Source organism: Mastigoproctus giganteus, chromosome 4 (assembly GCF_048544385.1).
Source record: "Mastigoproctus giganteus isolate SK-2022 chromosome 4, ASM4854438v1, whole genome shotgun sequence".
NCBI lineage: Eukaryota > Metazoa > Arthropoda > Arachnida > Uropygi > Thelyphonidae > Mastigoproctus > Mastigoproctus giganteus.
In genome coordinates, this window is record NC_143578.1 from 148886493 (window position 1) to 148901838 (window position 15346).

Below are 15346 nucleotides of genomic sequence, written 5' to 3' on the forward strand. Positions count from 1 at the left end.
TGCACTACCTTAGATTAAAGATGCACCTTAACTAAGAGCATAACTCTTTCCTCTCCTCCTATTCTGTCTGTCCTTTCTGTATCTGGACATGTTATATGTTCATTTCACTTTATGACATTCTAATTAACATGACTTTGAATCTGTATATCATCTATATATAATATAATATGTATGTATGTATGTATGTATATAGCAGATTTACCAGTTTCTGGCTAGGGGCCGCTTTTTAATAAAAATGTAAAAAAAAAAAAAAAATGTAATGTCCTTTCTGTACCAGGGGCTAAATCTGGGGACTGTTTGTTAGTGAGTAATCTTGCATATTTTAGAGAATTGTGATAATTGTGTTGCTTAGTTTCACTGTTATGTTCACTTTTCTGATTTTTCACTGACTTGTTACACAGTTTAGCCTCGTTGGTCTGGGGCAGGCAGTTATGGGTGAATCCCCTGAACTGGCTAAATGGGTGAACTTAGTAGTGAAGGAACAGAGGAAAAATTGGAATAAGCATTTCTGTGCCCTTGCGAGCTAAGCTCCTAGGACCCTCGCCCTTTTAACTTGGGTGAGGGAGGTTCTAACTTATCTCAGGATAAATTCCCGGGATATTTTAGTAACCCATTCAGAATTAAACTGTGAGATTGGGCTTGTGATCCTTGATTTTGGTAATTGCAAATGTTGAATATAGTGGTGGATTCTCATTGTTGAGTTTTCACTTTTCTGTAGCCGAGTGGGCAGGAGCGGGAGTGCAGTAGCACACGCTCTTTGAGTAGACCGGGGTTCAAGCCCCTGACTGCTGAATATGGTCGATCTGCCACCCTGCACTGGACTAGTGTGGCAGATTATGGTCCATTTCCCTCAGCATGAATTGTTGAGGAGGCTTCCATCCTGCAGTGGGTTGATAATGGCTGCACTTTACTTTTTACTTGGATTTCAGGAAAGTTTTTTATACTGTTGCACATAAAAAAAACTACTGTACAAATTGGAACACCGGGGAATTAAGGGCATGTTTCTGTTATGGTTGGTTGGTTGTCGTTGGATTTTTTGGTGCAAAAGCAACTTTCGCCATATTGCGCCTATCTATTAGTATTATGTGACAATGAAGTTGATGTTTCTTAATTATGGTTTACGTCTGGCTAAAATATCTTATTAGTTTTAAATAAGTAAATATATTTTTAATATTGGAGTTATCACCTTGGATTTGTGATAAAGTCAGGGAATCCTGAATATTTTTAGGGAAATGGAAGGCTGATTGTCGTGCCATGTGGTATTGTGGACATTCTATAAGGAAATGTTTTACAGTGAGTTGATAAGAACAGTGAAGACATTCTGGAGGATTTGCTTTCGTGAGTAAGTAAAAGTGTGAGATATGTATGTCCAATGCACAGTCTGGTTAAAATGACTTCTTCGTGCCGATTCTTATGAAGATTCAAATTCCATGGCTGAAGTTCATGTTTTATTTGAAACAGTTTATTGTTTGATTCATTTTGCCACATTTGTGACCACTGAGTTTGGAGAATTTGTTTTATGATAGGTCTGTAATCGGATTGTGGAACTTTGTAAAGCCTTAGGTTTGTATTTGTAGGATTCTTTGCTGCTCGATCAACACTTTCATTACCTTCAATGCCTGCATGTCCTGGGATCCAACAGAAATTTACTTTCCTTCTTTTGCTTTTGAGCTTCACGAAATGAGCTTGTATCTGGTAAAGAATGGGATGTGATGGAGTTTGCTTTTGTTGGAGAGCATGTATCGCACTCAGTGAATCTGTGTATATGAGATGTTTCAGAAGAGGAGAAGATGCAATGTATTTTAAGGCCATTAGTAGGGCAAATAGCTCAGCAGAATAGCTACTGCACTAGTTTGGGAGTTGCTGTGAGATAACAGTGTGTGGAAAGACCACTCAGCACCAACTCGCGTATCTGTTTTAAACTCATCTGTATATATTTAAAGATATTCAGAGAACTGTGATGAGTGGGCTGCATGCATCTGTTTTATGTTAACATTTGCCACAGTGCTTTTTCCCCACTGTTGAAAATAAGTGTCACAGTTAGGCGTGAAAGTGTCCATGGTGGAATACTTATGCTATTATCCCCATGTACATTGTCAAAGCTTAGGCCCCATTTTGAAACTATTTCTTTTAGTTGTATTCCAGCTGGTTTATTTACTGTGGGTTTATTGCTGTAGAGGATCTTCCACTGTAACCTGAAGAGATGCTGCCAAGTAGAATGATGAGGAAGATTTCGGATTTTAATAGCATAGTTTAATAGCAGCATTTGCCTCCGGAGATACAGTGAAGGCTCATGGGTCTCTGAATATAAGCTTTGTACAGGTGATGTTCTGTATGCCCCTAAGGAAATTTGTAAGGCACTATGATGTATGGAATCAAGCCATTTGATGACACGGTCTACACAAGCTATACACAGGGGCTCCATAGTCTAGTCTTGATCTGATTATAGCACGGTATAGGTGACGTAGTGTGAACCGATCATCTCCCCACTTCATTGCAGAAAGAACTCTGAGAATATTTAGTTTTTTTCGACAGGTTTGGAACATATCAAATTTAAATTTGATATGTTCCAAAAAGTTAAGTTTTTTATCGAGAATCACAAGGAAACGTATACTATTTGCTAGAGGTATCAGCTGGTTTTCTAGTCTTATTTCTGGATCTGGGTGCATTTTTCGCTTTCTACAGAAATGTATGGCCATTGTTTTTTGTTGTGATATTCTGTAGCCATTGTTTTCAGTCCACAATTCTATTTTTATCACTGTGCTTTGTAACTGCCTTTCAATCATGTTCATGTTTTGTGAATGGCACAAAATAGTAATGTCATCTGCATAAAGGAATGTTTCAACTGTTTTTGGCAGGTCTTTTGTAATAGAATTTATTTTGATTGCAAACAAAGTTGCACTCAGCACTGAACCCTGAGGAACTCCTTCTTCCTGAGTATATTTGTGACAGATTGTTTTGATATTTTACTTGGAAGGTTCTGAGCTTCAGAATTTTTTTTACCAAGATTGGTAAATGGCTTCGCAAACCAATGTTGTGGAGGTCATTCAGAATGCCATATCGCCAGGTAGTGTAGAAGGCCTTTTCTATGTCAAGACTGATCATAATTAGATGCTCATTCTTTAAAAAAGCATTGCAGATATTTGCCTCTGCTTTTATCATGGGGTCCAGAGATGATCTATTTTCACAAAAGCCATATTGATTTACGTTAAGTACATTATATGTTTCAAGAACCAGGTTAATTGGTTGTTCACCATTTTCTCGAGGATTTTCCCAAGGAGTATTGGTTAGAACTATTGGTTAGAGAATTATCGCAAAAAGCTCTTGTTAGAGCTTTTTGCAATAATTCTCTAACCTGTAAGAGCTCTTGTTAGAGCTTTTTGCGATAATTCTCTAACCACAATAATTTGTGGGGATCATATGATCTTTGCCAGGTTTAGGAAAGGCAATTACAAGGGAGTGACGCCAGGAGTTTGGATAGTAGTTTTCCATATAAATTCTATTATATAGTATAAGTAATGCCTTTAGAGATTTTTGATTAAGTTGTTGGATCATTTCATAGTGAATGCCATCAGGTCCTGCTGCACACTTCCTAGACTTAACCAGAGCTTTTTGCAATTCTTCTGTGTTGAAAGGCTGGTTATATGGGAGTTGTTGGCTGGTATTAAAGTTTAGTCTATATTTTTCAGCTACAGTTTTCGTTTTCCAAAAGGATGGGATATATGCTGATACTACTGATATATTTGCAAAAGTAGTTGCAAGTATGTTTGCGATTTCCTTGGAGTTAGTGATCTCCTGTGCATTCCAGATTATTAGAGGAGTTAGAACTGAAAGAAATTTCCCATTGAGTTTTCTGATTTTGTTCCATATAACACGGGTATCTGTATTTTTGTTAATTGTGGAGGCAAAACATATCCATTATTCCTTTCTACTTCTATGCTGGATATATCTGGCTCTAGCTTTTTTAAAATTTATGAGGTTGATGGAGATGGGATACTTTTGGAAGAGATTCCAAGCCATATTCTTCTTTCTCTTGGCTATACTGCATTCTTAATTCCGCAACACTGTGGCATGTTTATGATATTTTCCAGATGACTGAGGTACTGTAGCTTCAGCTGCTATTAAAATTTGGTTTGTGAGATGAGCTGTAGCATTGTCTATAGGCTGAGTGGTGATTATTTGTTCATCTATTGCTGCAATTGTTTTATATTTTGTCCAGTCAGCTTTATGGAATCTCCATCTTGTTTGGCCATCGTGATGTGTAACGTCATTTGTTAATATTTTGCAGACCACAGGGAAATGGTTACTATTAAGAAGATTATTCAAGATTGTCCATGCAATCAGTGGATATAGGACAGGTGAACATATGGAAATGTTAACTTCAGAGGCTGTTCCAGTGGGAAAATGGATGTATGTCTCAACTCCAGTATTAAGTAGTGAGAGATTTTGCTCTTCCAATAATTTTTCAATCAATTTACCATGTTTGTCTTGGTGGCGAGATCAGCACAGGGGATGGTGTCCATTTAAATCTCCCATGATACAGACTGGAGGTGGTAGCTGGGTTACTAATGCTTCTTGATCTGAATATGCATACTCTTGATTTGTGGGAAGGTAAAGTGAGACCAGCGAGAATGTAAACTGGATTGAGACTCGTACTGCAACTGCTTCCAAAGATGTTTGTAGTTGTAGGCGTTTACACGGAATTCTGGAGTCGATTAAAATTGCCACTCCACCATGAGCTCCACTGGAAGGGAATCAGTCTTGTCTATAGGTACCATAACGGTTCACTGCTGTGTTTACTTGTGGAGTTAGGTTAGTTTCTTGAAGGCAGACACCTACCGGATGATATTTATCAATTAGATCACGAATGTCATCAATGTTACTGTGGAAACCTCGACAATTTCACTGTATTATTGTGCACATTATATTGGCTTTGTATTTGTATCTGTCTTTTTACGAATGGGGGGGGTCTTCTTGGATCACTCAGGCTTTTTCTCTTTTCTGGGGAAAAATGGTTCCTCTGAGACTTCTTTTTCATATGTATCCATATGATCATGGACAGAGAGTTTGTCATCTGCATTTGGTGAGTCTTTAGTCGGCTGCGACATGGAAGGCATGTTTGGCAGAATTGTAACAGGTGTATTGATGGCTTGATTGGAAGTTGGTGTTGCGAGTGATTTTGCTGATGGAGCTAGGATTGAGCGAGACCAATCAAATATAGAGATGTTTGGCAGAACTGTATTTAATTTGAACTGCAGTTACCACCACCACGGTGGTAACAGCAGTTATATGTTTATGCTGTTGGACAATTGCTGCATATGAGCGTGTTACTGTAATTGGTGATATTTGTTTCTTTGCTTCAAGATAGGAAACGTTATGCTCGGTTTTGTACTTCTGAATCATTTTTTCTTTTTTACATGTTTCACAGTCTTTGGAGTAAGCTGAATGATTGGAGTAAGCTGAATGAATGATTGCCTCTACAGTTTGGACATTGTAAGGATTGTGCAGAACATTCAGTATGGATATGATCTTTAGATCCACATGAAGCACATACAGCAGTCCCTCGACATACTGCCTGTGAATGCCCAAATTTCTGACATTTGTAGCATCTGATAGGGTTTGGTATATATGGTAGGACATGACAGTTCAAGTATCGGGCCTTTACAGAAGTTGGTAGATTTGGCAAGTTGTAAGTTAGTATGATGTTTCTGGTAGGAAGTAATTAATCATCCTTTTTAATTAGGATTCTCTTAACCTGAATAACATTTTGGTCTGAGAGTTCTTGTTTAATTTCTTCCTTGGATACATGTAGAAGATCCCATTCTGTTGTAACTCCTTTTGAGTAGTTTAAGGTGGCATGAGGTGACACTTCTATGGGAGTTCCTCCAAGTGTTTTCAATTTAAGTAACTTGTCAGAGTGCTTGGGTTGTGTTGTTTCAACAAGTAGGTCACCTGAATTTAGTCTGCAAACCATTTTTGGTGAGCCAGCAGCATTCTCTAAACATTTCTCAATCAGAAAAGGAGAAAGCTTGCTGACTGGCTGGTCAGTCAAGGAATGTATTGTAAGGAGGTGAGGCCAGATATTCTGGTCTGTATCCTTCTTTTTTCTCTTAGCATAGGATGGGTTGTGATCTTCCTGCTCTCTAGAATGTGATGGGGCATTGATCCCGCAAGAGTCAGTATTGGTATAGTACATCTTTGCTCCTTTCAGCGCTTCTGTTATGGATAAAGGGACGGTTGAGTGGAAGAGGACAGAGAGTGTAATCAATGGATACTGCTCTACATGGATGTTATTAGAGGAGTCCCCCAGGGCTTAGTTGGGGATTGGGCCCATTGTTGATAAATACAATGTCCATTGATAAATACAGCCATATTTATCATTGATAAATATGGCTGTATTTATCAATGATATTGATGAAGGCATATCAGGCTTAATATCCAAGTTAGTAGATGATACAAAGGTTGGTGGTTAATGACAGCATGACTGCTACTGCAACAGGATCTAGAAAAGTTAGGCAGGTGGGTGGAGAAAAGGCAATTGAAGTTTGACATTAATAAATGCAAAGGACAGTGCATGGGTAGCAGTAACCCCACAGTAATGTACCATCTGTGCGGTACTAGACTGAATGTAATGGAAAATGAAAAAAAAAACCTATTTTGCAGTCAGATATGAAGTTCTCTGAGCAATGCAGATAGGTTGCCAGGACAGTGCATGGTGTTTTGTGAATGATATACAGGAATTTTTCTAGCAGGGATGAAAAGGTCATTGTCCCATTGCATGGTCAAGGCACATCCTGAGTACTGCATACAGGTCTGGAGGCCTCATTTTAGAAAGGTTATAGAGCTGCTGGAATGAGTGCAGAGAAGGGCAATGAGAAAGGCTTCACTTCTACAAAAATGCAGTGTCTGGAGACTAGGCACCTGAGAGATGATTTGATTGAGGTGTTTAAGGCTTTCAATGGCTTGCAAGTAAAATGAGGTGTGGCACCCTTTCCCATGATCTTGAAGGAGAAGCAAGATGTTGGGTATGAGATGCCAGGGTGGGAGGAATTCCCTAGATGATAAGGCAATATTATTTACAGTAAAACTGACATCAGCTAATAGGCATCAGATCTGAATACCAAAGGGTCAATTGGCAGTATGGCTGGTGTAATACTGACTTTCCCATCAGCTCAAAAACTGTTGTCCACATAGGAAGGTTAGCGAGGGATTTCAACATAAGAGCATACTACAAGAATAATTGCTTGCATTGAAGAGAAAAAGATATCTCATTTATTTCAACATTGAGACTTTGAACAGAAGATGTATGAAGTGCAAAAGTAGAATTGCAGATGGCCTAATGGGGGATAGAATCTAGCCCATGAAGTGCACTGTCTCTAGCGGAAGCATAAACCTGGGTACCATAGTCATGTTTAGATTGGACAAAAGTATAGTACGATACATCAGTCAGCGCCCCATGAAGAATGTTGAGCCCTTTTGCACACTTTCCTCAGCAGATGGATGTGCTGGAAAAAGATCCATTTTAATCTCACATAACAATTTGCTACAAGAATGTTCTCCTCCCCCAAATTGGGACAGGTTTGGGGGCCAATCATAAACTTTGCAATATTTGAGGATGTCATGTACATCCAAATACACAGGCCTATAGATGATATCTAACTTTGTTCCGGCAATAGAAGGAACAGTAATCCAACTCTCTCTCTCCTAATGAAGGAACTAATTCAGACAGCACCGTTTACTTCTAATGCAGAGCCCAAAAGGTCATTATCCACACCTGTTCTGCTATTTTTAAATATTTCTATCCATTCATATAATTTTGTTAGACTAAAACACTTTTTATTTCATATTTTACTGACATTCTTTTGTGAATATGGGAGTATTTGATTCCTTCTGACTACAAAAATCTGATCATGGCATGTTCACTAACACAGCAATTGGAAAATGGAACCAACATGATAACATTTGATTGATTGTATAAAGCAGGCCAGCGACTGGACTGTTTTATACAGTCAATCAAGCAACTAACAACGTTGTAGGTATGATAACTTTGAGAGCATGTTCTGACATGGGATGTTAGTTTTACACATACACTGTTAGTTTTAATGCATTAAACTTGTATGTTGCCAACTACATATTGGAGGACTGAGAGAGAGAGAGAGAGAGAGAGAGAGAGAGAGAGAGAGAGAGAGAGAGAGAGAGAGAGAGAGAGAGAGAGAGAGTGTGTGTGTGTGTGTGTGTGTGTTTTTAGAGTGTATATATAATGTAGACACAGCTTTTGAATTTATTTATAAGGCCATCTATTCTATTAATAACCCCTTATGTCATTGTTACAATTAAACATCATGCTATTAATGTACACAATTTAATGTAAATGGAGAAATAACATTTTCATTTAACATCCCTAAATCAGAACAACACTAACCAGTATTATAGTAAAACCATGCATGCTATCTCATTATTTTATGGTCCAGTGTTAGATATCACTATCTATTAGTTATTATGGTTTTACTATAATACTAGCTGGCACTATTCATTTATGGATGATAAATATAGGACTGAAAACATATTTTAAAATATATTTAAATTAAAATATATACAATATGCACAGATGCACACAGACAGCACATATTTGTTTAAGCTAGATGGCAGGAATAAATTACTATGGCTAAAAAATAATAATTTCAAAATAAAGCTTAAACACCATAGGTGAGAAAATTACAAAATTATTAAAAATTATATATAATTATATATAGTATACAAAATATATATAATTGCATATTTGTCAATTATAAATAGCACACTGCCAGTGGCTGGCAATATTTGAAATATCTAAAGTTCTAAACCATAATTAGCTGTTGATTGTTTCACCAGTTATAGCAAGGCCAAAAAATAGGCAACACAGCTAGTTACAGATTATTATCTATAATAATATATATTATTACAATGTAATTTTGGAGCTTACTGCAGAAAAACACAGATAATTATGGTTTAGATATCAAATAATGCTAGTCCCAAACGATGTGACATTCCATGTATTCTACTTATAATTGGCAGTATATAAAGAATACAGAATAAAATATATAAGGATTGCAGAATAAAGTATGACTGAAATAAAGGGCAATGCCCTAATAATTTTGCCCTCCAGGGCAGTTGCATAATATTTTGACTCAAGGTATACACAATGACATAGCTGAGGTTTTAAGGTAGGTCTTTATGTATACCCTGAGTCAAAATAATATTTTACATGTTTTACAAGACTGTGTGTGTGTGTGTGTGTGTGTGTGTGTGTGTGTGTGTGTGTGTGTGTGTGTGTGTGTGTGTGTGTGTGTGTGTGTGTGTGTGTTTTCAGTAACTGACACACTACTAGATCTGATCCATAGGAAACTTGCCTTAGTTTATCTTTTTTTTCAATGACATAACTTGTTATTGGTGCACCACCATCACTTTCTGGTGGAGTCCATTTTAATTTTACGAAGTCCTTATCATAATCTTCAATTTCTGGATTTCCAGGCTTTCCAGGTTGATCTATGAGAATAGAAATACCAACTTTATGAATTAAATAAAAATACTTTAATCGTAATAATTTAAGCATGCAACTGATAAAAAAAGCACACAAACAAATAACAGAAATTGAATTAATGTGATTATTCAGAAATATTTCATGCAAGCATAAAAATGCCTCCCCTCAAATATATTTTTGATTAAAAACACAACATGACTACCTATACAGAAATCTGATTGGCTGGAGGACTGTATTGGTGTTTACTGGCATACTGACAATGGAGATCATAGTGCACTAGATCATTTGGTATATTACATTCCCTGTACAGGAACTAGTTAAAAAATATGAAGGTGAAATATTTATTCTGTGGTTAGGCACATTATAATATCATTGTTATTTACAGTATGTGCTAAATGTTGATTGTTTTCAAGAAGCTGAGGATATCTGAAACACATTCATTATTATCTAGGACAGCATTTCCCAAACTTTTTCAGTCATGGAACACTTTTCATCTCACAATATATTAATGGAACACAAGTTTAGCAGGAGCCAAAGAAATGTTTGCTAATATTTTATTACATGTGATGCACTGTGCATCAGGAGCATCTTTATTTTTAACATATGTAAAGCTGAAATCCAAATAACTGTCATCATACTTTCATTTTGGTCTTTTATTAGTTGGTTCCTGTTTCTTCACTTCAGATTTTTGGGGAACAAAAGGCTGCGATTGTTCATCCTCACTTTGAAGTGTGACAATATTGTGTTCGTTTTCATCAACCACAGTTACAACACAAGAAGCAGAACCGCCACAAGTGGGTAAGTGAGGTAAGTGTTGCTTACGGGCAGCAGTTCAGGAGGGCACCAAAAATTTTTTGACATGTGCAAATCAGACCTCTGTTTAACAGACTTCTTTATAGAGAAATTTTCTATTTAGCAATTTTTTAAAATCCCCCCCGGGATAACTACATTTATAATAGTTTCAGTAGAACGAAGAAAATTTCCCTATAATGAACAGATTATGAGACTTTACTGGGAGCGCATTGTTCGCACCTCTGACAATTGAGTCAATTAGTGCTGTTGCTAAGCATGAATTAAGAGCCAAATGGATTACCATTCTGCAACATTACTCTTAAATAACCAACTGCCTGTCCCACATATACAGAAGTCACAGTGGTCATCTGACTGGTTATATACAATCAGATGATCAACGCGACTTTCAACACAGCAGGAAAATAATTCATTTGAAATAAATACAGAACATGAAGTTGCAGACACATTAAGTTGCTTATCTGGATCTGTGTTTCATATTTATTTTTTGCAGTTATAAAATCTTTTTCTTCAAGTTCTCTGCCCTCAAGCAGATTTAAGGATCCATTGGCACCATGCTTCTCTATCTTGTGCTATATTTTAAATTCCTGTATAATTTCCTCTTTTCATTCAATCCATCATTCCAATTCTCCTTCTCCGAACAGTTCTCTTCCCGCCCATCTACCTCCCATTCCCTTTCCTCTACATGCTTTTTCTTCTCAATGCATGTCCTATAAAGTTATTTTGTCTCCTTCTTAATATTTTTCTAACATTCAGGGTAATCCCCAAAAGAAATATATCAACTTGCCTAGAAATCAGAGTGTCACCAAAGATAAGCATAGGAGCAGAAGAATCATTTTTGTGAGATATAAGACAAGACTGAGTTTTAGAAGGATTGAAATCAACTAAGTTGTCTTTGCCCAACTGGAGAATTACCTGGAGATCAGCATTTAAGGAATTGGTAGTGGATATTCGAGAAGTTGAAGCTGATTGAGCAGGGCAAGGTTTCACAAAATGGAAAGTGGAATGCATTGTGCTATCAAAACTATGCATAGAATTTCCAGTCAATGGAAGAAGGTCATCAATATACAACAGGAAAAGAACAGATCCTTGGGGGACACCAGCATTACTGGAGAAGTTAGAAGACAGAGAGTCATCCACCATTACCCTCAGTGAGCGATCAGAGAGAAAACTGGATAACCAATTACAAAAAACAGTTGGCAAACCATAAGATGGAAGCTTGTTAACAAGACCTTTATGCCAAACATGACTGAAAGCCTTTGAGATGTCAAGAGCAACTTCTTGGGTTTCACCGAAGGTTTCCATTAAATTTGTCCATAAATGGGTAACATAAGACAGAATATCACCAGTGGATCGACACTGATGGAATCCATACTGGCGATCGTTGATCAGATGGAAGGTTACTAGGTAGTTTAAGAGCTGGCGGTTAATTGATTTCTCCATTACTTTATCGTCTTTTCGTCCCATTGCAATTAGTTCTACTAATTGCAATGGGACGATAATTGGATGGGAGGGATTTGTCACTCATTTTAGGAACTGGCTGGATATGATCAGCCAGTTCCTAAAATGATGGAATCCATACTGGCGATCGTTGATCAGATGGAAGGTTACTAGGTAGTTTAAGAGCTGGCGGTTAATTGATTTCTCCATTACTTTATCGTCTTTTCGTCCCATTGCAATTAGTTCTACTAATTGCAATGGGACGATAATTGGATGGGAGGGATTTGTCACTCATTTTAGGAACTGGCTGGATATGATCAAATTTCCAAGCAGAAGGAAAAACACCTTTGGAATAAGAAAGTAAAAAAAGGCGGCAAAGAATAGGAATAAGTTCAGGAGCACAGGTTTTGAGAACAAGTGGAGAAATACCATCAGGACCTGGAGCTTTCTTAGCATCATCATTCGTCAAAATCCTTCTGATAATTTGCGTGACGGAAGACCACAGAAGGCATTGAATGGAGCGTGTTGGAGGTAGAGAGATTTTAAGCCAGAGAAGATCAAAAAGAGGAGATTCCAAATTACCAACACTCTGACAGGGAATATCAGAATGGACATATGCAAAAGTACCGCCTTTGAGATGAAAGGAATTATACAGTGAATAATTTGGGTAACTGAGATGAGCAGTAGCTGAATTAACCGATAACTGAGATTCTGTCAAAAAAGGTACATGATGTTTGGCGGACTGCAAGTGGAAATGGACACCGTCAAGATTAGAATTGAGACCACGTATATTTGTGAAACGAACTAGGAAGTGTTTGGGAGGTTTAGATCTTTTTGCAGATAAGCTTACTCTATTAGTTTGACAATTCATGGTGTATTCAATAGTAAGAAAAAGTGGGGGGACATGCTGTATGAAATAATGAAATTTTTGGATATGGTGTACACATGGTAAGAATATATCCAGATCCTTGACATAACGTGGCCTTGACAATTCAACCCCCCCCCACAATCACACTACTCAAACTCCCTCCAGTCACTATCTGGCAGAGTAGAGGTGTCAAGATTATACACTAGCTGATCCAGAAGCCTCCTAAAGAGTTACTAATACGTTTGGTCCGGTGTACTAACTAGTGCCCGGCCGGCATTTTAGAGCTGTACCCTCAAAATATAAGGAAGATTGGATCTCGCCATGATGTCCATCATAACTTAAAAAGTCATCAGTCATACTGCACGATGGAAGAGATGGGGAAGGTCGACCAGAACTTAGCTCTGGAGACTAAACATGGATTCCTCCACTTCAAGCCTCCAATAAGCAAAGTGGTGGAATTCCACCAGTTGTGAGAGTCATCTACTACCTAGCATTGCCTGGTAACACAGAGGGGTGGCATTTCTCCATGTCGTGTGGGCTTCCCACCTCACCCCCTTCTTATGTTGGTGCACACCTGGGTGGTCACCCACAGTGTGCTTGTGCATGGGGGTTATACCCAGGATTACTAACAGTCCTACCATCATGAAGGTGCAAGCAGAGGATTTTGTGGTCACAGACCATCCAGACTTTGCCGAAATTGGGTCCACTTGACTTGAGTTTCACCCAAATATAAGTTCCATCAGCGTTTTAGACTCCCAGGTAGCAAGTACAGCTTGTCTGGCACATCTAAGAGAATGTCTGTGACAACATCAAGGTCCGAATATATATATATATTTATTAAAAAAAAAAAAGAAAAAATTTGTCAAATGGAGTCAGATTCACACGGGAGGTGGTCTCACGTGTGAAGAAATTTGTGGTGTGGACCTGGAGAATGTTGCAGATTTTATGGATTTTTTAAAAAAGGAGTCTAATGTTGGTAGAGAGACCACTAAGATGACGAATTTCACATGTAAATTGAAGAAGAACTGGAATTCTAAATGTAAGCTGGAATTTCAGGATCAAAATATATCACAAGAAAATTGTCAAAGGGTGTAAGCAGAGAATCTTCTGAGGTTTTGGTCTCCAGAAGTGGGGGTGAGAAAATGATGGGATGGGAGGAGGAGGGGTTCTCTCAGGTAACACTTTCATGTTGGCAGAATTGGATAGTGAGAATGATAGGGATGATGAGGGTACTTCACTTTTGACACCACGTAGATTGTCTGAATATCCCATCAAAACATGCCATCGAAGGCGGAAATGCTATGGTGGAGAAGAAAGTTCAGTTGGATCACTGTGTTCATTGCGCAGTAGGTCTCCTGCTTTAAGAAGAAGCAATAGGAGAAAAGTTAAGATCAATACTCCTGAGAATGATTTGGATGAGATTAAGTTGTTGTTGTTTTTTGGATTTATTGGTGCAAGGGCCATAATGCACTTATTACAATCTTATTTGGTACATGATTGTTATATTAAAAAAGAGGATTCAGATCAGATGACATTTGTTTATCATTCTCAGGAAGGTAAAAACATCATTATGATCTTGTCAATCTCTGAGGCTCTGCCATAAGGTAAATCTATTAGAGGAATATAGATGTGAAGAGAAAGCTGTTTGTCTTTCTTTCAAGTATAATGGGCATTCAATGATAAAGTGATTTACTGTGAGTCGAGTTTGACAGTTGCTGCATAGTGGAGGGTCATCCTGAGTGAGTAAATAACTATGAGTTAGGTGGGTATGTACTATTCGCAATCTGGCAAGTACTACTTCGTCCTTTCTATTGTCCTTTCTCTTAGGCTTGATAGCCACTGCTTCTGATCATTTTAAATCTGAAAGAGTTTATTTCTTTTTTTGCTCCTGCCAAATGGATAGCCATTTTTTTCTAACAGTGCTATGTATGATGTGTTTGAAATCTGTGTAAGGTATCTGGATGTCTGATGTTATGTGACTGGTGTTCTTGGCAGCCATGTCTGCTTGTTCATTTCTTACGATTCCAGAATGCCCAGGTATCCAACAGAAAATTATTTTTTGCCTGTTTGCAAGAAGCTGCACTAACTTGATTCGAATTTGTTGTAGTAACGGATGACTGGAAGTAAGTTCACACTGAAGAGTAGATGCAGCGCTTAAGGAATCGGTGTAAATGATGGTTTGAGGATATAAATACTGTTTTACATTCTCTAGAGCCATCAGGATAGCATACAGTTCTGCAGTGTAAGTTCTGCACTCCAAAGGGAGCTGCTGGGATATTTTAATGTTTGGTAGAACTACAGCTGCACCAACTTTACTAACTGTTATGGAACAGTGTAAATTTGGATAAAACTAGAGATCTGAAAATAGTGAGTTGCATGGATTTGCTGAATACTGAAATTTGGAAGTGGATACTATCCCCATTGTTGGAAAAGGTGGTCAACATTGGCCAAGGGTATTTGCCATGGTGGTGTAGTCATGCTAAAATCTAGAATTATGTTATTCATATTTAGTTCCCAGCACAGTTAAGTTTTGTAATCTAATGCCACATGGTTTATTCTGAAAAGATTTATTTTGGTACAAATTATGCCATGTTGAGGTGAATAGATACTGCCTTATAGGATGATGTGGGAAACTTCTGATTTTAGATGCATAGCTTAATAGCAGAGCATGCCGACGAAGGAATACAGTTGGTTTGTGTGCTTCGGTA

The 15346-nt window shown here is 37.8% G+C and overlaps 1 protein-coding gene across 1 annotated transcript in view; it reads right to left on the bottom strand.

Annotated features, from left to right (window-relative positions):
- Positions 1–15346, bottom strand: part of LOC150087120 (twitchin-like) — a 3511780-nt gene that overhangs the window by 1535716 nt on the left and 1960718 nt on the right. The window contains 1 exon segment of the mRNA XM_090372971.1: positions 9390–9525. Coding sequence (XP_090229097.1) covers positions 9390–9525 — 136 coding nt within the window.